Genomic DNA, 24,901 nt, shown 5'->3' with positions numbered 1-24,901 from the left:
TTTTATCACTGAATTGATCCTATTTTCATTTGTTTACCATGTTTTTACCATCTCCAAAAACTTCAATAGCTTGTTATCTTCAGAACTGATTTCATTCAACCTAGATTTGTCAATTTAACCAATAAAAGAGAAGACACTATAGCAACGGTAACATTTGTATTACAAGTACATCCGGGAAACTGCCCCGCCATCTTCAAAAATTTAAGAATACTGAAGGGTCAACAAATAAAATGGGGCAAAATGTGAACAAAGGTAAGATTTATATGGAGACCCTAGAAAAACAACAGGTGTTCCGGAAGGGTAAGCGTCTTCTGCTTCATCGACGACACCCGCCTTGTAAAAGCCATCTACGAAATAAGAACTCAGGGTGTTCTTCGTCGTCCTCTGATTCGAGGATATTGGAGAAAGTAGAATTGATAAGTTGCCCCGATTGCGATAATTGAAATATGAATATATCCCTTTCTCACTTCTCTACACTTTCTTCGGCGGTTTCTCCCTAGCCGCCCGTATTTATGACCTTTGTTCCAGCTGATGCAAAGTTGTTGTTTTTTATTAATGATTTTTAATGTTACTTACAAACTGCCTTCATAAAGAACTCCGTTTGTTGAATAGAGGTGGCATTCTTTCTTATACATGTGGCAAGCAAACCTAGCATTTTTTCATGGCAAGATTATCACAATTAAAATGCCTAACGTATGTAGGATATATATATCTGCATGTGATATATACTTATTTTATATAGTTTTTGAAACATTTTATAGTTAATGAGATATCTCAATTATTTCTGTATATCCTATTTAGTATACAATCTTACTATATATGGCATAACATCAAATATATTCTATATAAAACATATATTTGTAAGATATCATTCTATGAAGTTTATAATCGACTTTGCTCTTTGAAAAGATTTTAAGTTAGCTTGCCATCATAAACACTGTACTCACACTATGGACCAATCATTGGGTGTATCTATTAAGGTTTGTTTTATTTTGTGTAACATTCTAATAACAGCTAAGGATGTGCATCCATGTGTGTGTTATACTGACCAGTTGTTGCCATCACCCTAAATGCTGAAAATCAGGGAATAACAACAACCATTTTAAGGACGTTGGTATGTCCCGGCCTGGGGACAGCACCCATTGCCTTATTCTAAAGACTCTGATACAGATTTACCCTCCCTGGTCCAATTAGGACATCAGACAAAAGATGGTTTAAGGAAGGAAAACCTAAACTCCACAATGGCGCACATTAGTTGCTTCACAAGGTCTAACAAATGGATACTTTACTCGAACCTCCACGAGTATGGAAAACTTTGAACATTTTTCTTAAACACCTCTTGCTAAACTAAATACAGTTTCAAATAATTGACAGCGGTCGAGACACACACCCGACAACCTTACATTATAAACAGTTATTACACTATGCCATCTTACTATTATGATATATGTTTGTATAAATAGAAGTCAATTGTTCCAAAACCCAGTTATCTACACATTTCAATCTGTTATATGTACACTATAGTACTATAAAATCACCCCGATCCACGCCTATAGATCCAATCCCATATCAGAACCTATCTGCTGGTATTTCGGAATCACCACATGTACTTCATCTTCCCAATGAAGATAATGTACCCAATATCTATTCAAACTTTTCCCCTTTTCCTTTCTCTTTGCTTTCCCTACCTACCCTCATCCGCTACTTTGTCTAACCCGTTTCCCTTCTCTTTTCTAAACCCACATCCAGTCATCCCCATTTGTATTAAACTGCCCGTATATGCCCTTCTCGCGCCCCAAAATTTCTGATTTATACCCTCCTTAGTAGGTAATGATGTTGGTGCGTGGAGGGCTGCCATAGGCTGTTTTCACTGTAAAGTGGCAACCATTTTAATAACATACACTTTCAAAACATACCCTGCAGATTTTGTTGGTTATTTACAACATATTTGTTTTTACAACAATCTTATATCACTAACGTAAACATATTCTTTCCTTTGATAATCCATCTTCTTCTTCTGACATGAGGAGATATCCATTCCAACCCTGGTCCAAACTCTAGTAATATGACGGCAACCCATTCACTGAATCTCATGCATCTAAACATTAGAAGTATACGAAACAAAATAGGCTATATTGAAGCATTGACCGACGATGTCGACATTCTTCGTATAACCGAAACTCATTTGGATCCTTTTAGAACTAATGAAGAAATTAAGCTATAATAGGGCTTTAGTGACAAACCGTTTCGAAAAGACAGGAATATGTTTGGAGGGGGTGTATTGTTATACTATTCTCCATCTCTCGTTGTTAAAAGAAAACCTGAGTTAGAATTTGCTAATGACGAAGTAATATGGGTACAAGTTTATTTAAATGAAATTACACATATAATAGGTAATCTATACAGACCACCTAATCTAAATTATTCTGACGGTATATGGCAGAGACTAAAACATTCCTTCGACCTGGCATTCGATATTACAGATAATGTTATTTTGATGGGCGATCTAAATGTTGACTTTTTAAAATCCTTGAGAGACGAATTATTCAACTTACTCACTTTGTACCAGATGTCAAATATTATAACCTTACCTACCAGAATAACGGACCATTCAGCAACGTTATTAGATCCAGTAATTGTCAGGAACACAATCAACACTTTTTTCAGTGAAGTAATTGATATAGATGAAAATATAAGTGACCACAATGCTGTGTTTACAATAATTGAAGTACCGAAACAAACCCCAACAGTTTTCAAACGAAATGTATGGCTATATGACAAAACAGACATCGAAAAGCTTAAACGTTTTATCACAAATAATCAAGGGAAAACCAATCTAATACGTTTAATGACGTTAATGACATGTGTGATTTTCTGACAACCGCTATATTTAACGCTGTAGATATATGCATACCATCTAAATATGTGCAGATTAGACAACATGACAAACCCTGGACCAATAACATTGTCACAAGACAAATACGTACTAGAGATCGATAGAGATCGATTAAAAAGATACTTATACAAATAATAATAATGATTCAAATAGGATGCTATATAAGCAATCAAGAAATAAAACAAATAATATGATAAAACGAGCAAAAGAACTTATCTACGAAAATGTCGACTCTATTATAGTTAAAAATAAATCTAACCCCAAAACATACTGGAAATTGTTAGGCTTGTGCTAAAAGGAAGCCAAACTACTGATATATCACCACTTTTTGATGACAATGCTAACGAATTCACGAATGAAAATAACCATAAATGTGAACTTCTTAATAACTATTTTTCTTCAATATCCAGTCATTCCGAAGTAGACCAAAACAAACTTATGACACAGAGTTTCACATACAGCGTTTAACAATTCTCTCTTAAATCTTCAAAATTTATATGTTCCAAAATAATATCTGATTGGTGATAGAAAACTTAACATTTTACATACCAGATTAAGAAACAGAGCTAGTACCTTAAATAATGATCTATTCCATGCAAATCTAATGAATTTCCGACACTGTCAATGTGGTCATCCTGTTGAAGATACGTATCATTTCTTTTTCGCTTGTAACAATTATGTACAACAAAGAATTAAATTATATCGTGAACTAAACTATTTCANCCCCTCCCCCCCTCACACACACACACACACACACCTCCCCACTCCACTTTTTTTTTTACAGATATTGTACGAATTTGGTATTAATTTTATCTATGTTTGTTAATTTATTAGTCGAAAATCATTTTTTTATCTTAAATGTTGAATAGTCGTGTTTCTGGTCTTCCCCGATACAAACGGCACTAGTGAAACGAACTGAAATACCAGAAGGAATCGAATTTACAAGGAGAAGGCAACAGAGGCACGGGAAGTGATGAACATTAGAAAAGCAGAGTGTTTTGAATAGTGGACAGTGTTACTAGTGCCTTCTGTGTCGGAGAAGATCACTACCACGATCTAACATTAAATATCTTCAAGCTATGACCTCCCCCANTCTCTCTCTCTCTCTCTCTCTCTCTCTCTCTCTCTCTCTCTCTCTCTCTCTCTCTCCCCTCTGTAACACTAAACTTAATTGAAATTATTAATTAATTTAAAAATTGCCATCTTGTATATATATATTTCATTATGTTATAGGGAAAGGGCTTTACAAAAGTTGGACAACTTGTGCCCAATCCCTTTTGTATATTAGATGCAAATAAAAATATGTTTAAATCAAATGAATTGGCTGGATTCCACTAAGTAATAGAAGGGAAAATAGAAAATTATCCCTATTCTTTACAATTAAAAACGGTACCGCTCCAAATTATTGGTGTGACACCATATTAGATAGCATTGGGGGATATTTCCCGTTCTAACCTAAGAAATTCCCAACATTTAAGACAACCAAACTTTATACTTGAAACTATGCGCAAACTATGCGCAATTCTTTTTTCCCCATCAACTACAAAAATGTGGAATGACCTAGATATATCTATCAGGAATTCGGCTTCTCTCAGTTCATTTAAAACAAATATAAAATCAAAAGGTAAAATACATAATAAATGCTTTCTGGTTTGGGGTTTCCGTAAATTAGATATGCTTCATTGCCGTTTGAGAAACCGCATTTTTCTACATGTTGCGTATACTTTTCTCGTTTACGGAAAGTGCCGACGGTTCCCGATTGAATGAGTAGTTTTATTGACCAATCAGAAGGTGTCTGTCATGATTGCTAAGTGCGGACCTATCTTGTTGACAAATGGAGGATAATGTATGAAAATCTCCGGCGATAAATATTTTTTTTACCACACATTGCATTTACATCGTCGAGAACAGATAACTTTATCAAAAATGCCACCAAAAAAGCCGGCTCCCGTGAAAGCACCAGTAAAACCTGCAGCAAAAGCTGCACCCAAACCAACAGGGAGGGGAGCACCTGCAAAACGAGGTGCCCCGGCTGCAGGTAAGCAAACTATACTCCAGTGGCGGACCCAGGGGTGTTGCCCTACTTGGCAACACCTTTTTTCTGCGTCCATAAATTTCACCTAAGATTTTCCTCCATTTCATTATGGTTTTCCTTCTAATATCAACCATCTCTTGAACTATTATTTTCTATGGCTTCCCCTTGCCAGTAGTTTGAATATCTAAGGGTGTTGCCCAAACAAGGAGTCCACTACGTATACTTATACTCTAAACAATAGGGGATTAATCCTCCATTGTCTATATATTAGTAGGGTCTCCAGTCAGGTCAGTGGTCAAGGCTTACCGGACTGACTCTACCTAATCTTATTGTTCTAATGTCACGGTGTGATCACCCTGTCAGTTGGGAGAGGACTATATATATACCTACTCCCATAACATGAGCGGCCGCTGGTCGGCCTTTTTTCAATCGGATATGATTTTGCTGACTGCGACGCGGCGCCTGTCAAAAGTTTTTCGCCGTGTAAAACCTCTAACATTGTTGGAGTAGACTATACCATATATGCTGAAATATAGGTTAAGTGTTATTTCAAAGGTAAGAGTCCATTTCATGATAGATAAACCTGTATTTTCACCTGTGGTTTCATGTACACATGATCACCAGGAGTAATTTTTAATTCCAATTAAAAAATATATATTTCAAAAATTTCAAAGACCCACCTTAGTATCCCTTTATCAGGTGAATAATAACCAATGTTAGTATAAAAGCCTGGCGTGTACATTTTTTTCATTAGGTGTTGCCGTTGTACATATGTATGCGTACAAATTCACAATAAAAGACAAACAGTTAAATCATCATTCATATTTATGGCAAAATAAATCAACATTTAATTGCCAATGCCAAGGGCATGACACCGCAGTGAAGCATCAATATTTTAACCAAAACCCTACATTTTTACCATTTATTTGACAGATTTTGTTAACACTCGCTCTGCACGGCCATCATAAAATATAAATACTCTACGTTATAAAATATAACCTGGAAACTCAGAACTATTCTACGCCTCACTCAATCTGTTTGACAATGGAAATAATGTCCGATAAATTCTTGCAATCAACGCTCGGGCGTACTTGAAATAGTTTAGTATTACATTTTCAGAAAGAAAAAAAAGACTTGCTACGCTCGGCTGGGATATCATGATTGTCAGAAATAAGGAAGTTCTATTTACTTTTTGGTGCCAGAAAGAAGTATACATGTACAACCGACATGACAATTCTACTTTATAATTCTAGATAAGTTCAAAAAAATTGTCTTTTTCTGAGTTTAAAAATTTTGGCAACACCCAAAATTAATTCCTGGGTCCCCCCCTGTACTCCTCTTAGCCTGCTGCGATTATACTAATTGTCAGTTTAGCAGTCAAGGTCTGACAGATTTTCAAGGTCTAACGTATATATATGGATGTAGACCTAATGTTCGGTTTGGTTAAACGTTAACCAATTGCAACAGAAGTATACTAGGCTGTACTTTTTATTAGCCCGAGTTTCCTCTTGCACTGACACCTGAATTAGACATTTTGACAGATAGATGTCTGGTCCAAACAGTGTCTGTCAAAATGTCTAACTCTGGTGTCAGGGCCAGAGGAAACTCGGGCTAACATTATAAATACATAATCCCCAATAAAAGTTAAAACGACATCAATAAATGAGTGACAAAAATCTATTAAATAGCTGTGCGACAGTATTTAAATGTATACAGCTATTTTGCAGATATCTTACCAGTGTTCTCATATCAGGCCTATGCAAATGAACTGCAGTTTTCCCCTCCAACTTTTTAACTTTTCAACTGGGGTGATATCTTAATTGTTAATAAGAGAACATTTATCAACTTTCAGGAGTGAAAAGAGGTGGTGCAGCTGGACCAGCTGCGGCTAAAGGTAAGGCTGAGCCAGCAAAACCTAAAGCAAAAGTCTGGACAAAACAGGATGAAGCGGCCAAGAAAATTCAAACACAGATCAGAGTGTTTTTGGCCAGAAAGACAGTCGCCAGAAAGAGAAAAGAAAAACAGGACTATGATGAACTCATGGATAAAATTGAAAAAGAGGTAAAAAGAAACTGCATTATAGTTAGAGCACTCTATATAGCAAATATATGGTACATGTATAAGTATTGAAATATTTTGTAAGAAAACTGTTGTATTGCAATTATTCTTGTCATTTGTAATAAAAAATCTACATGTAGCAGCTATGCATTGTATGTTCTGATCGCTAATTAAATTCTTCTTAACCACTGAAAATCAAGTACGTATATTGTACAAATCTGTTTCATCAATTTTGATCTAGGCATTTATGAAAATCGTTCAAATGGAGCAAGAACAAGCAGATCGTGAGCGTAAGAAGGAAGAGGAGGAGAGGCGGAGAAGGCAAGCTGAAACAAAGAGGAGGAAGAGGATGCTGGAGGCAGCCTTTGAGGGAGATATTGATGAAATAATGGCGATTCTTCAGGAGGTATATATTTGTTATTTATAACATTAAACTTAATACCATGTTGCTTTATGTAACATATTGGTTAATATAGTTGTTAATAAACTACAACTTTTCTCGTATCATTTGGAATGTCCTGATTTTAAGTAAATGTACTCTTACACCACAAAATTTGAGGTCAAATCAAGAGGTCACAGATCAAACCCCATTTGTGCTTCATAAGAAAATAAATCAAACAAACCATTGCATTGTGTAAGTTGTCTACCCAACTACTGTCTTTACTTATCAGACCTTTCTTGGTTGACCTTTCTTAGCCTATAGCCAATTGAGGATACAAACAAACAACCAAGCAATCCATTGAAACCGAATACTCTTCCAAATTACAACTTATTATTATTTGATAAAATTTCATTTTGTATAGCTGTATGGTTAATTAAAAAAGACTGAAGCTGTGTCGCTTGGATTATTACATTTTATTCCTGGTATTGTTGTTAGGTAAAAGAATTGGATGATAAAAATGAGGTAGGGACAGACTCAATTGGTATGGCCATCAGAAATAAACATGAGATGGCTGTCATAGAATGTGAGGATCCCAATGAAAACACACCACTCTCTGAGGCTGGAAGTAAGTCCATATAGTATGTCTCTGTTAATATCATTTCTGAAGGAGGGGAGGGAAACACTTTTCCATCATCTCAAACCTTTGTTACTTTTTCGTCTGTGTCAGTGAAACTGATGTTTGTTGTTGAAAATTAAGTAAAGAATGTAATATTAATATTTTAGTTTATGATAACATCATATTCTTAAAACAAGATTAAATGGATTTTTTTAATGAATTTAATACCATAAATTAATGGATTTCAAATGGATGCAAAATGAAGTTGTCTTTTCACAAACTCTAGTACCACAATAATAGAAAAAGTGTGGTAGAAATAGCAATCATAACTATGGTCTTAGAGTCTTATTTTTACTGCTAGATGGTGGAAGTGTGGACACCATACGGCTACTTTTAGAGAAGGGAGCTGACCCCAACACACAGGGTCAGTTCGGCCGCACACCACTGTACCGAGCAGCTTTTGCAGGACACTTGGAAGCTTGTCAGGTATGTAGATTACTAATGAGCAGTTGAAAATAGTCACATAATTCATGTAGCAATGATATTATAGTTTATTGCTGTAAATGACACCCAGATCTGTGAAAAATTAAATCTGAGAACATTCATCGCATGTTAATGCCGGCCATTTCTTTGTGATACTGATCCCACATAACAGTTGAAGCCATCATTGTTGTTAAGATCATAGCTATAAGCAGCTAATCTCTATAGACAGGTTCAATTTGACAGTTTCTATTACCTATCTATAAAAACCACCAACACAGTTGTTCTTAATAGGCAGGTCTTCTGTAAAAAAGCTGATTTCATTGTATAGTGGTTAATATATCTTACACCAGTGTGAACAACAGGCTAGACAACTGTTTTTGTAAATTTTGTATTCCCTCTTTGTTTTTCTTTAGCTGCTCCTCCAGAATGGTGCAGACCCGCGGATATATGCAAGTGACAGCCAGACACCTCAACAGGTAAGACCATTGTCACAATCTAGATGTAAATTTGGACAATAGTTTCTGAACTGTCAAAAAAATGAAGCTTTAATCTCACTTATGTTTGTGTGATGAATAGACATTGTAAAACAAACCCCCTTCTTTGCCCTTAAAAAGAGTGAAGATCGTATTTAAAAGCCATTAAGATTTTTTGTGTGCCTTTATAGACCATCATTTCTACACTACTGAATATTACTGTATGTACCATTAACATTTCTTCCAGTGCTATATTTGCCTCTAACATTCTTCCATTGATATATTTGCTTCTTGTTAATAAAATCAAGTTTTGCCTAGTATTAATTTTGCCCTCCACAGTGGAAATACTATGTAAGTAAACTATATCTTAATATTCATTATCATCATCATGATTTTGCTGCCACTCACTGAGAAGAAAAGTGAACTACAGTGAGTTATGTCGCTATGGAGGACTATCGATTACTTGCGATGTATATTCCCTTCGATGCTTTCCTTATTATTAATGCTTAATATGTAATCAGAAAGACCTTTGAAATGCTTTAATATTCTGTTGGTTTTCTTACCTTAAAATTGTCAATTCCCTACATTTCCAAGAAAAACTATTAGTTCAGTGTTTTGTATAGTGTCTGACTCAAGTTTCTCAAACGTTTCTCGAAACAAAAATATTTTTGGACTTAAAGTTCAAGAAATGTTAAAGAAAATTTTAGGATAATGGCTTCTTAATACTTTCCTATGAAGAACATTAACTTAAGTTCAAGGAACATACATGAAATTGGAGCCTGATCATTCTCTCTTTAAAATGACTTCAAGCAGCCAAGTCTTAAATATTACACATAACATACATGTCTGTCCAAATTGAAGATTATCTCCCCTTTGAATCACAGATAGCCTCTCAGAAGGCTGTACAAGAACTGATAAAAGACTGGGATGTTGCCCAAACAGACATCCTTCTGGCTAAACTTGAAACTGCAAAAGAGCAACGCTTGGAAGAACAGAGAAAGAGAAATGAGTTTGAACAGAGCAAGTATGTATGGAAGGCATAATTTGAACCAATTTTAGATGACTAATATACAGTATCATTAATGTTTGGAAGCAGAGTGCATATAATATATCTTAAATAAATTTAATCCAAATTAGATGATGATGCTCCTGAAAAATGGAATGGAAATAACAGAAAAAAATTCTGTCTTAATGAGGACTCCTGCAGTTGTATTTAATCCTATTAAGCTTAAATAATATATGTCAAATTTTGGAATTTTAATTTTCAGCAAAAACTAAGAGTATTTCATATCTTTGTTATATATATATATTACGTGAAATTGACCATTTTGAATTGCAGGTCAAGTACATTACATTTAAGTTTCAAAATTACATGTAATGAATATAAAAGAGATTCAAGTTTTACCTTCTTAATGGTCAAAACATAATGAAAGCAGACCGTCCTGAGATAAACATTCAAGTTTAACAATTTTGTATAGAAAAGGAATCAGCAAAATCACATATTAAATTTCAAACTGACACATGAATCATCTTAACTTAATTATTGCTTTGTTTTCAGGAATGTAGTATATTTAAGATTTGATACCTAAGTCTGAGCCAGTTTTGAGAAAGAAACATGTAATAGATAATGTACCAGTGGCGTTGATTGCCCTGCAGTATTGTTTAAACATTACTTTAACAATAAAAAACCAGTTTGATTGTCTTGCAGCAACTAGATAGTAATTAATTGTAATTGTTTAGGTATGTTTTATTCTCCTAGTTTTAAAGTCACAAGATGTTTTTGCCTAAGACTGTTTCAGTTCACTTTATTGAATGTCGATATTTCTGATTCCAATTTTTTTCACTTTTCCCCCCTTTTTTTACTTATAAATTTCTTGTTGTGACACAGATTGGAGAGCAAGTTGGAGTCTATTCAGCATGAGTATGATATTCTACAGAAACAGGTTTGTATAGTTTTACTGTCAACTTTAGGATAATATACATTAATTGATAAACTTAGATCCGTCTATTCTGTATTGCATGACAATGCTATGAATTCAATTAACAGTCATAAATAGGAACTGTAAATGCCAATTAAATCATTGGAACAGCCATTTATTACCTTAGAAGTAACATAGTTACAACTGTCTCGATCTCGATGGTAAAATCTTACAATGGAAAACAACTGTTACCCGAAGGGCAGGTAAGCTTATGCCATGGTGCAGCGTCCGTCGTCCGTCTGTCGTCTGTCTTTCCGGCGTCAACTTTTTACTTTAAAAAACTTCTTTTCAGTAACCAAAAGGCCCGGGGTACTGATATTTGGCCAGTAGCATGCTGGGATCAAGGGCTACTAAGTTTGTTCAAATAAATGACCTTGACCCACTTTCAAGGTCACAGGGGTCAAATATGTTAAAATCTTTAAACAACTTCTTCTCAATAACCAAAAGGCCCAGGGTACTGATATTAGGCCTGTAGCATGCTTGGATGAATGGCGTTGACCCACTTCCAAGGTCACTGGGGTCAGATGTCTTTAAAATCTTCAAACAACTTCTTCTCAATAACCAAAAGGCCCAGGGTACTGATATTGGGCCTATAGCAAGCTGGGATCAAGGGCTACCAAGTGTGTTCAAATGAATGATGTTGACCCACCTTGAAGGTCACTGGGGTCAGATGTCTTTAAAATCTTCAAACAACTTCTTCTTAATAACCAAAAGGCCCAGGGTACAGATAATGGGCCTATAGCATGCTGGGATCAAGGCCTACCAAGTTTGTTCAAATGAATTACGTTGACCCACTTTCAAGGTCACTGGGGTCAGATGTCTTAAAATCTACGAACAACTTCTTCTCAATAACCAAAAGGCCCAGGGTACTGATATTAGGCCTGTAGCATGCTTGAATGAATGGCGTTGACCCACTTCCAAGGTCACTGGGGTCAGATGTCTTTAAATCTACGAACAACTTCTTCTCAATAACCAAAAGGCCCAGGGTACTGATATTAGGCCTAAACAAGCTGGGATCAAGGGTACTCCCATAACATGAGAGGCCGCTGGTCGGCCTTTTTTCAATCGGATATGATTTTGCCGACTGCGACCTCTCATTTCCGAAGCACTAATTCTTTGATGCAGTTTCCGCCCGAAATTCGGGCGGAACAAAATCGGCTTGACAAACTCACTTAAGTGGTTAATAGTTCATGACAGCGATGTCTACTCACCGTTTATATAATATAGATCTCATATGTATGTCACAGACACAAATATATAGTATATTACGGAATAGAACACTCAAAGTACATGTCCATGTCGTTGTAGCACATCTCTGACCTACATTTAAAACATGGCTTCTGGATTAATACAAAATAGCAGGGGGGATTTCAAATGGAACGAAATGATACGGAGTTTGTTTGTATTCCGCTTGTGAAACATTACATGTAATCCATTTTTGTATTAACCGGAAAAATCATGGCAAATGCTGTCTGTTTCGCTTCGAATGAGAAAAAACTCATTATGTATGTCTTTGACACGCAATTTTTCTCATATAATCATGGATTTATGGAAAGGAATATTAATTGGACCCTTTTGACCATTTACATGTATGTAAACACGATATACTCTTTCTTAATCCGAACTTTGAAAATGTGATCGTTAGCATCGGGAAAATCAGCTATGGGCAGTAAGAGGTTACGCGGCGCCTGTCAAAAGTTTTTCGCCATGTAAGACCTCTAACATTGTTGGAGTAGGATCAAGGGCTACCAAGTGTGTTCAAATGAATGATGTTGACCCACCTTGAAGGTCACTGGGGTCAGATGTCTTTAAAATCTTCAAACAACTTCTTCTTAATAACCAAAAGGCCCAGGGTACTAATATTGGGCCTATAGCATGCTGGGATCAAGGGCTACCAAGTTTGTTCAAATGAATGACGTTGACCCACTTCCAAGGTCATTGGGGTCAGATGTCTTAAAATCTACGAACAACTTCTTCCCAATAACCAAAAGGCCAGGGGTACTGATATTAGGCCTGTGGCATGCTGGGATCAAGGGCTACCAAGTTTGTTCAAATAAATGATGTTGACCCACTTTCAAGGTCACTGGGGTCAGATGTCTTAAAATCTACGAACAACTTCTTCTCAATAACCAAAAGGCCAGGGGTACTGATATTAGGCCTGTAGCATGCTGGGATCAAGGGCTACCAAGTTTGTTCAAATGAATGACGTTGACCCACTTCCAAGGTCACTGGGGTCAGATGTCTTAAAATCTACGAACAACTTCTTCTCAATAACCAAAAGGCCCAGGGTACTGATATTGGGCCTATAGCATGCTGGGATCAAGGGCTACCAAATTTGTTCAAATGAATTACGTTGACCCACTTTCAAGGTCACTGGGGTCAGATGTCTTAAAATATACGAACAACATCTTCTCAATAACCAAAAGGCCCAGGGTACTGATATTGGGCCTGTAGCATGCTGGGATCAAGGGCTACCAAGTTTGTTCAAATAAATGATGTTGACCCACTTTCAAGGTCACTGGGGTCAGATGTCTTGAAAAACCTTCAAACAACTTCTTCTCAATAACCAAAAGGCCCAGGGTACTGATATTGGGCCTGTAGCATGCTGGGATCAAGGGCTACCAAGTTTGTTCAAATAAATGATGTTGACCCACTTTCAAGGTCACTGGGGTCAGATGTCTTGAAAAACCTTCAAACAACATCTTCTCAATAACCAAAAGGCCCAGGGTACTGATATTGGGCCTGTAGCATGCTGGGATCAAGGGCTACCAAGTTTGTTCAAATAAATGATGTTGACCCACTTTCAAGGTCACTGGGGTCAGATGTCTTGAAAAACCTTCAAACAACTTTTTCTCAATAACCAAAAGGCCCAGGGTACTGATATTGGGCCTGTAGCATGCTGGGATGAAGTGCTACCAAGTTTGTTCAAATGAAATATGTTGACCCTCTTTCAAGGTCACTGGGGTCAGACTTGGTAGCCCTTGATCCCAGCATGCTACATGCCCAATATCAGTACCCCGGGCCTTTTGGTTATTGAGAAGAAGTTGTTCGTAGATTTTAAGACATCTGACCCCAGTGACCTTGAAAGAGGGTCAACATAATTTGAAGGTCACTGGCTAAGATGTCTTAAAATCTTCAACGAGTTCTTCTCAATAACCAAAAGGCCCAGGGTACTGAAACTAGGCCTGTAGCATGCTGGGATTAATGACTACCAAGTTAGTTCAAATGAATGACCTTGATCCACTTTCAACCTAATGTCCTTGTTCGACAATCAAGGTCACAGGCGTCATATGTTTTAATCTTTAAACAGGTTCTTATGAAATCTTAAGATTACAAGTGTGAGATGAGAACCAGGTGAGCGATTGCAGGCCCATTGGGCCTCTTGTTTATCTACTAATTGTAACGAAGTGAATTAAACAAATCAGAATCAACAATCAATTTTGTATGTGAATTTTGTTTTGATTTACCAGTATCATAAACTTTTTAGAACATATATTTCTTATAGAGTAATTCTTTGCATTTGTTTTTCAGAAATTCAATCTGAGCTATGATTCATGGGGGAAAAAAATGTTGTAGTCAATTTGATAACGTATTTAGAAAAAAGAAAAAAATCATCAATATTGCTCATATGCTGATGGACATTTACAATCCTGTGTTAATTATTTTGCACTATTTGATTGTTGATACACATGTATACTTAATTAAATATGACACAAATCCAATTTTGCAGAAAATTATTTGCTGATGTTTTTTTGTTTCCACGGCAATAAGTTAATTATAGTCAAATATATTAACTAAACATGCAAGATATTTATTTTTTTACCAAATTTTAAAACTCACTTTAATTTGTATTGCTATATACTGTACATGTGATATTCACAAGTTATGCACCATAAGCTGAACATGCAGATAACTTAATTACGATCTTGTCAGCGGCTTTGCATTTTTATTTTTATTTTTTTCTTCATAGCTAAATAAGGCTTACGCAGAGCTTGAAAAGAGGATCTCGGAGCATGATGAAGCAGTGTCCAGTGGTTTTGACCGTCCAGAAATCACACTACAGGTAAGAATCAGTATGATCCATGGTTTGTTTGACTAATTAATTCAACCACCACAACGCACACCAATATTTGTGAGGAAAAGGATCATAACTAGCGAGTCTACTGCAGCACTGTGATATAGTTGGTATTATTTATGGGGATTTTAATTTCACTTTATTCGCAGTACTTTCATGACTTCAAAGGTTCCCCTAATGAACCTTTCAAGAGGCGAAAGTACTAGGAAAGTAACAAGAAACTCTTTTGTCATTTCTTTTCTATTTAAAATTGATGTTTTTTGTATATATTATATAGAAGACATGCTGTTTTGAGGAGTTCTGGATCCGATTTACTACCATAGCTGGTTGTTAGATTGTATAAAGGTGTGATTTTGTATATGTTTCAGGCTATTCATGATTATGAAGATGAAGTTGAGATTTTAAAACTTAATACGGAAAAGGCAAGAGAGAAGTTAGCAAATGCCAAGCTAGAACTTCGTGAACAGAAGAGAGCAGGACAATGTAAGATTTATTTCTCTGGTCACTTACAGTTTAGGACACAATATGGCATGAATAAGCCTTTTTCATGTGTTGAACTGGACTGCGACGTTCAGCAGTGACCATGAGGTAGCACAGTTTGTGAGAGCATCTGTCTGAAGTTGGGAGGTCCCAGGTAAATTATATCTTAGATATATCTTATGTCTAGATATTGCATTTTGCATTTAGTGTAACCCCGAACTCTTGAGATTTTTCCTTTTCAAGAATTTGCGAACAGCAGTAGTATAAAATTGTGATCAAACTGTGTTTCTCTGTCATACTTGTTTTGGGTAGAGTTCTAAAAAAGAGTAAAGAGAAATATACTACTTTTGTTAAAATAAAGTAGACAATTTTACATAATGGCATCCCTAATTTACTCAAATGGCATCGGGTATGCCCTGCCTGTCCAGGGGCTACAGTATTATGATTTTTTATAAGTTATTATACGCCCGTCGAATTTCGACGGAGGTATTATGGTATAGTGTTTGCGTCCGTCCGGTTAAAGTTTTGGTGCAAGTTTCTACAGTGGTACACAGTTTAGTGAAATCATGTGTTATTGTCCTAATTTTTGGCATGGATGTGCATGTGGGGTCTAACAAGGACAATATGGAGATTTAATTTGGGAAAATATTTATTTTTTTGGAAATTTTGGCTGTGTTTGGGACTTAATTAACTTTTCTCGCACAATTTCTCCGTTATTAAAGTTTTGGTGCAAGTTTCTACAGTGGTATACAGTTCAGTCAAATCATGTGTTATTGTCCCTAATTTCTGGCATGGATGTTCATGTGGAGTCTAACAAGGAAATTTTGGATGTGTTTGGGACTTAACTTTTCTCGTGCAATTTCTCAGTTAAAGTTTTGTTGCAAGTTTCTACAGTGGTGTACAGTTCAATCAGATCATGTGTTATTGTCCTTATTAGGTACTTTAAGTATCAAACAAACAAAAAATCAATGCATAGGGTCAGACGGACGTATTATGCCTCCGTTTGCGATGCTCTTGTTATTGTATAGCTGGGCTACTGATTTTAATTTTGAATTATATATTTTCTCAGCTGCTTTGGGTGAAGATGAACTACCAGGGGTTAAGGTGATGACCCGTGAACTGGAAGATGTCCTGCTAAGGGATGTGGGGAATAAAATCAAAGACTCTGGCATGTAAGTAACTCCACTGGTCTTATCATGTACTATCAAACCCGTATTTAGAGACCACCTTGAGAGTCCATTTTAAGTGATCTGTTACTGCAAGCGATCTCTCAATACATTTAGCATGGAAAAATATAACTGCAATAGGGAATTTTAGAAGTGTTTTTTTAACACAGGTGGTCTCTTAATAAAAGTTCACATAAAAATAAGTGCAATTGGGAGCTTTAAAAGTGGTTTCTTAACACAGGTGGCCTGTTTCATGTTCTGATAAGTGATGAATTTTTTTTACAGCTGTAAAAAATAGTAATCTATGGAAGTGTATTGCATTTAATTATGCTGGAAATTTTCTTCCACATGAAGACAGAAATAACTGATAATTTAACTTCACATTCAAAACCTTTTTTAAATAAACCAGTATATAAAAGCTTTTTTTTATCTATTTATAGGTGGCCACTGATCATTGACCCCAATGCTCAGGTCGCGACCTTCCTACGTTACCGTGACACCAACTACCTCAATGCCCTCAGTCCGGCCCAGATGGAGGCTGACAAAGCCAGGCTGGCCATTATTGGGTCTATCAGGTACTTATAGACAGTGCTGCTGGAACCTCTGGTGTACTAGTCTTATGCTCTACCAAATGAGCTAAAGAGAATTTCTCCCTAGCCGAGTCGGTAGGATACAGCTTGCACACCAGCAAAGAACTTGTCCTGAGTTTTCCTGCGGTCGTAGCAGTTCTTGTGAAAGTATCCAAGTATTTTGGACCATATTTCCACGGTTCTTACATGGGCACCAATGTAACAGAGGTCCTTATTTTGTCACTGCTTCCACTAGTATTTGAACCACAGTGGGTGGGATCTCTGACTTACTATAGTCTTACAACTCTACTGATATTGTACCATCAGAGGCAGGAACTCGAGGTTTACACTTATCATATATCATAAACTATATTATTCAGTCAATCCATTACAAGTGGACACTTTGGCCAGGGCATACCCAGTCTACTGTAAACTCAATAACCTACAGGCAATACTATTGACAAGTTTTTGTATGTGCTTGTGCATACTAAAATTAAATTCAGGGTTATGTATTGGTAAACTCTTGTTAAAGAAAGTTTACATGATTGTAGCCCCTCTGTCCTGTTTTTTCCAGGTATGGTAAACCCTTGTTTACATGATTGTAGCCCCTCTGTCCTGCTTTTATTTCAGGTATGGTAAACCCCTGGTGTTGGACATGATGGAGGTGGATATGTTTGACACGGTCACCATGAGGTTTGATGAAATTCTTGAGGGCCTCATGAGCAAGATCATGGACAGAAGCATTTTAGAAGAGGAAAAGTGAGTTATATGCTCTTTATACGTAGTACCTTTTAATAACCAACTTTCATGATTATTGGCAGTAATTCTATTTCTAAAATAGTTAAAAGGAACTTCCGTTTATAATAATGGAACTTCAAATACAAATTTGTTCTAACATCAGTTGTAATAAATAGAGGATATTTAATGGTGTTTTCAGTAATAACAAATATATTTCATGAGTGTGGCTAATATTTTGATATTTTCACGAGTACACAGCACGAGTGAAAAATATCAAAACTTTTAGCCACACGAGTGAAATACATTTGTTATTACTGAAAACACTGTTAAATTTTCTATTTATTACATTTTTTAAAAAACATGAAAAATGTAGAAGGGCAAGTATTAGCGCCATATTCTTATGACGTCACGCTTGACAACAAGGCTGTGCACCATTTTGAATGGGATACTCAAAGCAGTTCCGATGTTTTCTGCAATTTTCTGTTATGATTGCTCATACAAATGTTATAAATTGTATATATATATGTTAATACTTAAGTGTGTGTACCAAACATTTACCAAAACAACCACTTATTCTACTGTCGCTTCATTTGAATCTGAACAAAAAAATTGTTGCCTTTGAATGCAGCAATTAGAAGATATGATTGGTCAATACCAAAAAGTGATATTTTCACACTGTAAAAATATCACTTTTGATATTTGTCACAGTGTGAAAGATATCAGTTTTATCAAGTTGATAGAATCTGATATTTCACTGGCAAAAATGTAATAAATCAGTATAATGTTTAATGTCGTTGATATTCTACCAGAAGATGTCAAATTGGTTTAGATTAAAGGTAAGTGAGGTTGGGGTTACGGTGCAAGTGTCGGGAAAACCTAGAAGCCTTTCTCAACACTTCAGAACTTTATCCACTTTCCCCCAGCCATTTTTGTCATCATTGAATTTTTTCCTGCTATACATTAGTTTGTTATTTCCCATTTAATGTTTTCATATTTTTTTTACAGTTACTTGAAAATAGTGAAAAAATCTGATGGAGATGAGTATGCAAAGACAAAATTTAACGACTTACGAACAAAAAATTTCAAATTTGTTATCATCACCAAGAATCCATATCCACCAGAGGAACTACTGGAGAAGACCTATGTTATTCGTATGTATGTACCTACCTGAACTACTGGAGAAGACCGATGTTATTGGTATGTATGTACCTACCTGAACTACTGGAGAAGACCTATGTTATTCGTATGTATGTAACTTCCTGAACTACTGGAGAAGACCTATGTTATTTGTATGAATGTACCTACCTGAGGTGGACTAACAAAATTTATATTGTAATAATAATAATATACAACATTTATATAGCACCCTATATAATTTGTAAAACTACTCTAAAGCACTTTCGATTGTAAGAACATTAGAGGATGACCCTGCACTGCTCTCTGGTAATTTATAGTACTACTGGGGGGAGGACTGCTCTCTGGTAATTTATAGTACTACTGGGGGGAGGACTGCTCTCTGGTAATGTATAGTACTACTGGGGGGAGCACTGCTCTCTGGTAATTTATAGTACCACTGGGGGAGGACTGCTCTCTGGTAGGTAATTTATAGTACCACTGGGGGAGGACTGCTCTCTGGTAATTTATAGTACCACTGGGGGAGGACTGTTCTCTGGTAATGTATAGTACCACTGGGGGATGACTGCTCTCTGATAATTTATAGTACCACTGGGGGAGGACTGCTCTCTGGTAATGTATAGTACCACTGGGGAAGGACTGCTCTGTGGTAATGTGTAGTACCACTGGGGGAGGACTGCCCTCTGGTAGGTAATTTATAGTACCACTGGGGGAGGACTGCTCTCTGGTAATGTATAGTACCACTGGGGGAGGACTGCTCTGTGGTAATGTGTAGTACCACTGGGGGAGGACTGTCCTCTGGTAGGTAATTTATAGTACCACTGGGGGAGGGCTGCTCTCTGGTAATTTATAGTACTACTGGGGGGATCACTGCTCTCTGGTAATTTATAGTACCACTGGGGGAGGACTGCTCTGGTAATGTATAGTACCACTGGGGGAGCACTGCTCTCTGGTAATTTATAGTAACACTGGGGGAGCACTGCTCTCTGGTAATGTATAGTACCACTGGGGGAGCACTGCTCTCTGGTAATTTATAGTAACACTGGGGGTGCACTGCTCTCTGGTAATGTATAGTACCACTGGGGGAGGACTGCTCTCTGGTATTGTATAGTACCACTGGGGGAGGACTGCTCTCTGGTCTTTTATAGTACCACTGGGGGAGGACTGCCCTCTGGTAATGTATAGTACCACTGGGGGAGGACTGCCCTCTGGTAATGTATAGTACCACTGGGGGAGGACTGCTCTGTGGTAATGTATAGTACCACTGGGGGAGGACTGCTCTCTGGTAATGTATAGTACCACTGGGGGAGGACTGCTCTGTGGTAATGTATAGTACCACTGGGGGAGGACTGCTCTGTGGTAATGTATAGTACCACTGGGGGAGGACTGCCCTCTGGTAATGTATAGTACCACTGGGGGAGGACTGTTCTCGGTAATGTATAATACCACTGGGGGAGGACTGCTCTCTGGTAATGTCTAGTACCCCTGGGGGAGGACTGCCCTCTGGTATTTTATAGTACCACTGGGGGAGGACTGCCCTCTGGTAATTTATAGTACCACTGGGGGAGGACTGCTCTCTGGTATTGTATAGTACCACTGGGGGAGGACTGCTCTCTGGTAATGTATAATACCACTGGGGGAGGACTGCTCTCTGGAAATGTATAGTAATACTGGGGGGAGGACTGCTCTCTGGTAATTTATAGTCCCACTGGGGGAGGACTGTTCTCTGGTGATTTATAGTACCACTGGGGGAGCACTGTTCTCTGGTAATTTATAGTACCACTCTGCTCTCTGATAATTTATAGTACCACTGGGGGAGAACTGCTCGCTTTATAGTACCACTGGGGGAGGACTGCCCTCTGGTAATTCATAGTACCACTGGGGGAGGACTGCCCTCTGGTAATTCATAGTACCACTGGGGGAGGACTGCCCTCTGGTAATTCATAGTACCACTGGGGGAGGACTGCCCTCTGGTAATTTATAGTACCACTGTGGGAGCACTGCTCTCTGGTAATGTATAGTACTACTGGGGGGAGCACTGCGTAATTTATAGTACTACTGGGGGGGGCACTGCTCTCTGGGAATTTATAGCACTACTGGGGGGAGCCCTGCTCTCTGGTAATTTATAGTACAACTGGGGGAGCACTGCGCTCTGGTAATGTATAGTACCACTGGGGGAGGACTAGTACTGCTATCTGGTAATTTATAGTGCTACTGCGGGGAGGTCTGCTCTCTGGTAATTTATAGTACAACTGGGGGAGCACTGCGCTCTGGTAATGTATAGTACCACTGGGGGAGTACTGTTCTCTGGTAATGTATAGTACCTCTGGGGGAGGACTAGTACTGCTCTCTAGTAATTTATAGTACCACTGGGGGGAGCACGGCTCTCTGGTAATTTATAGTACCCCTGGACTACTGGGGGGAGCACTGCTCTCTGGTAATTTATAGCACTACCGGGGGGAGCACTGCTCTCTGGTAATTTATAGGTAATGTATAGTACCACTGGGGGAGGACTGCCCTCTGGTAATTCATAGTACCACTGGGGGAGGACTGTTCTCTGGTAATGTATAGTACCTCTGGGGGAGGACTTCTCTGTGGTAATGTATAGTACCACTGGGGGAGGACTAGTACTGCTCTCTAGTAATTTATAGTACCACTGGGGGAGAACTGCTCGCTTTATAGTACCACTGGGGGAGGACTAGTACTTCGCTCTGGTAATTTATAGTACCACTTGGGGAGCACTGCTCTCTGGTAATTTATAGCACTGCTGGGGGGAGCACTGCTCTCTGGTATTTTATAGTACCACTGGGGGAGGACTGTTATCTGGTAATTTATAGTACTACTGGGGGGAGCACTGCGTAATTTATAGTACTACTGGGGGGGGCACTGCTCTCTGGTAATTTATAGGTAATGTATAGTACCACTGGGGGAGCTCTGCTCTCTGGTAATTTATAGTACTACTGGGGGCGCACTGCTCTCTGGTAATTTATAGCACTGCTGGGGGGAGCACTGCTCTCTGGGAATTTATAGCACTACTGGGGGGAGCCCTGCTCTCTGGTAATTTATAGTAGCACTGGGGGAGGACTGCTCTCTGGAAATGTATAGTAATACTGGGGGGGGGACTGCTCTCTGGTAATTTATACTACCACTGGGGGAGGACTGCTCTGTGGTAATGTATAGTACCACTGGGGGAGTACTGTTCTCTGGTAATGTATAGTACCTCTGGGGGAGGACTTCTCTGTGGTAATGTATAGTACCACTGGGGGAGCTCTGCTCTCTGGTAATTTATAGTACTACTGGGGGCGCACTGCTCTCTGGTAATTTATAGTCCCACTGGGGGAGGACTTCTCTGTGGTAATGTATAGTACCACTGGGGGAGGACTAGTACTGCTATCTGGTAATTTATAGTGCTACTGCGGGGAGTACTGCTCTCTGGTAATTTATAGGTAATGTATAGTACCACTGGGGGAGGAATAGTACTGCTCTCTGGTAATTTATAGTCCCACTGGGGGAGGACTGTTCTCTGGTACTTTATAGTACCACTGGGGGAGCACTGTTCTCTGGTAATTTATAGTTCCACTGGGGGTGCACTGCTATCTGGTAATTTATAGTGCTACTGCGGGGAGGACTGCTCTCGGTAATTTATAGTAGCACTGGGGGAGCACTGCTATCTGGTACCTTATAGTACTACTGGGGGGAGCACTGCGTAATTTATAGTACTACTGGGGGCGCACTGCTCTCTGGTAATTTATAGCACTGCTGGGGGGAGCACTGCTCTCTGGCAATTTATAGTACCACTGGGGGAGACTGCTCTCTGGTAATTTATAGCACTACCGGGGGGAGCACTGCTCTCTGGTATTTTATAGTACCACTGGGGGAGTACTGTTCTCTGGTAATGTATAGTACCTCTGGGGGAGGACTAGTACTGCTCTCTAGTAATTTATAGTACCACTGGGGGAGAACTGCTCGCTTTATAGTACCACTGGGGGAGGAGTGCTCTCTGGTAATGTATAGTACCACTGGGGGAGCACTGCCCTCTGGTAATGTATAGTACCACTGGGGGAGTACTGTTCTCTGGTAATGTATAGTACCTCTGGGGGAGGACTAGTACTGCTCTCTAGTAATTTATAGTACCACTGGGGGCGCACTGCCCTCTGGTAATTTATAGTACCACTCTCTGGTAATTTATAGTACCACTTGGGGAGCACTGCTCTCTGGTAATTGATAGTACCACTGGGGGAGGACTGTTATCTGGTAATTTATAGTACTACTGGGGGCGCACTGCTCTCTGGTAATTTATAGGTAATGTATAGTACCACTGGGGGAGTACTGTTCTCTGGTAATGTATAGTACCTCTGGGGGAGGACTAGTACTGCTCTCTAGTAATTTATAGTACCACTGGGGGGGGCACTGCTCTCTGGTAATTTATAGGTAATGTATAGTACCACTGGGGGAGCTCTGCTCTCTGGTAATTTATAGTACTACTGGGGGGAGCACTGCTATCTGGTAATTTATAGTGCTACTGCGGGGAGGACTGCTCTCTGGTAATTTATAGTACCACTGGGGGAGGACTGCTCTGTGGTAATGTATAGTACCACTGGGGGAGCACTGCTCTCTGGTAATTTATAGTACTACTGCGGGGAGGACTGCTCTCTGGTAATTTATAGTCCCACTGGGGGAGGACTGCTCTGTGGTAATTTATAGTACCACTGGGGGAGGACTACTCTCTGGTAATTTATAGTACTACTGGGGGGTGCACTGCTATCTGGTAATTTATAGTGCTACTGCGGGGAGGACTGCTCTCGGTAATTTATAGTAGCACTGGGGGAGCACTGCTATCTGGTAATTTATAGTGCTACTGCGAGGAGGACTGCTCTCTGGTAATTTATAGTACCACGGGGGGAGGACTGCTCTGTGGTAATGTATAGTACCCCTGGGGGAGCACTGCTCTCTGGTAATTTATAGGACTACTGCGGGGAGGACTGCTCTCTGGTAATGTATAGTACCACTGGGGGAGGACTGCTCTCTGGTAATTTATAGTACTACTGGGGGGAGGACTGCTGAGGAGTTCTGAAAGTTACATGTTGTTGGTGTGTGGCTGAATGTAGGATGGAAAGTTGGTCTGGAAATGGATAGAAATTTTGACATTTACAAGTGGAAATACTAGCAACAGCATTTTGTCTGGACAACTTTGACCATTCATTGGTCGATTTAAGCAGCAGGTGTCTATATAGTGTTCATATATTGTAAGTCGGAAATTGTTCATTATACATAATGTAGGTAGCTATATATATACAATGTATATATAAACAGGCAGAGCCTCATCGTACCTACCTGAGGTGTATGTATATATATATGTATAAATATATATATAATTATAATTATATAGGTGATACCAGATATTATAGACTGTTTGGAGCTTTACCAAGATTGACTCTTTTGAGGTTTTAAGATGGATCAAAATTGAACTAATGAGGCTCTGCCTGTTTATTTATCAATCAATGCTAGATACTCTGTGATCAGGACTTGATATCATGAACTTTTACAGACTCTTCATAACAGTCTATGACTTCCTTCACAAACGGGCATCACCATGTAAGTACTCTGTACTGTATTTTGAATTCTATAAGCAGTCAAGGTTAGGCAATACCACTAAGTAGTCAGAAAGTCTGTTCTTGTACGAAAATATGTCACATTGTAGTGTATGTAGTTCGTGTGTAGGGCATCACAATTATACTAGCTGTGCCCTCATGTTCTTAGTTTTGACATATGACGATAATCTTCTTACCGAATGTCCTAGTTCCATTTTGAATTAAA

At 38.4% G+C, this 24,901-nt stretch overlaps 1 protein-coding gene across 1 annotated transcript; it reads left to right on the top strand.

Moving 5' to 3' along the window:
- The first annotated feature begins 4,702 nt into the window (after positions 1–4,702).
- On the top strand, positions 4,703–19,815 carry LOC110464457 (putative IQ motif and ankyrin repeat domain-containing protein). The gene is made up of 14 exons (XM_021519677.1): positions 4,703–4,934; positions 6,784–6,992; positions 7,231–7,395; positions 7,867–7,996; positions 8,349–8,473; positions 8,884–8,946; positions 9,828–9,967; positions 10,832–10,886; positions 14,893–14,985; positions 15,366–15,480; positions 16,547–16,649; positions 17,084–17,218; positions 17,843–17,971; positions 18,956–19,815. Exons 1-14 carry the CDS (start codon positions 4,745–4,747, stop codon positions 19,119–19,121), a joined length of 1,818 nt encoding a protein of 605 aa, XP_021375352.1. The 5' UTR covers positions 4,703–4,744; the 3' UTR covers positions 19,122–19,815.
- The last annotated feature ends 5,086 nt before the right edge of the window (positions 19,816–24,901 follow it).

Source organism: Mizuhopecten yessoensis, unplaced genomic scaffold (assembly GCF_002113885.1).
Source record: "Mizuhopecten yessoensis strain PY_sf001 unplaced genomic scaffold, ASM211388v2 scaffold10989_1, whole genome shotgun sequence".
NCBI lineage: Eukaryota > Metazoa > Mollusca > Bivalvia > Pectinida > Pectinidae > Mizuhopecten > Mizuhopecten yessoensis.
Note: the sequence above shows the minus strand (reverse complement) of the source record. Positions and strands in the feature narration are given on the sequence as shown.

Coding starts and splice junctions, on each gene's coding strand:
- LOC110464457 (XM_021519677.1), top strand. CDS start 4,745: ATGAAAATCTCCGGCGATAAATATTTTTTTTACCACACATTGCATTTA. Junction 6,993..7,230: donor TGGATAAAATTGAAAAAGAG/GTAAAAAGAAAC, acceptor ATTTTGATCTAG/GCATTTATGAAAATCGTTCA. Junction 17,972..18,955: donor AGCATTTTAGAAGAGGAAAA/GTGAGTTATATG, acceptor TTTTTTTTACAG/TTACTTGAAAATAGTGAAAA.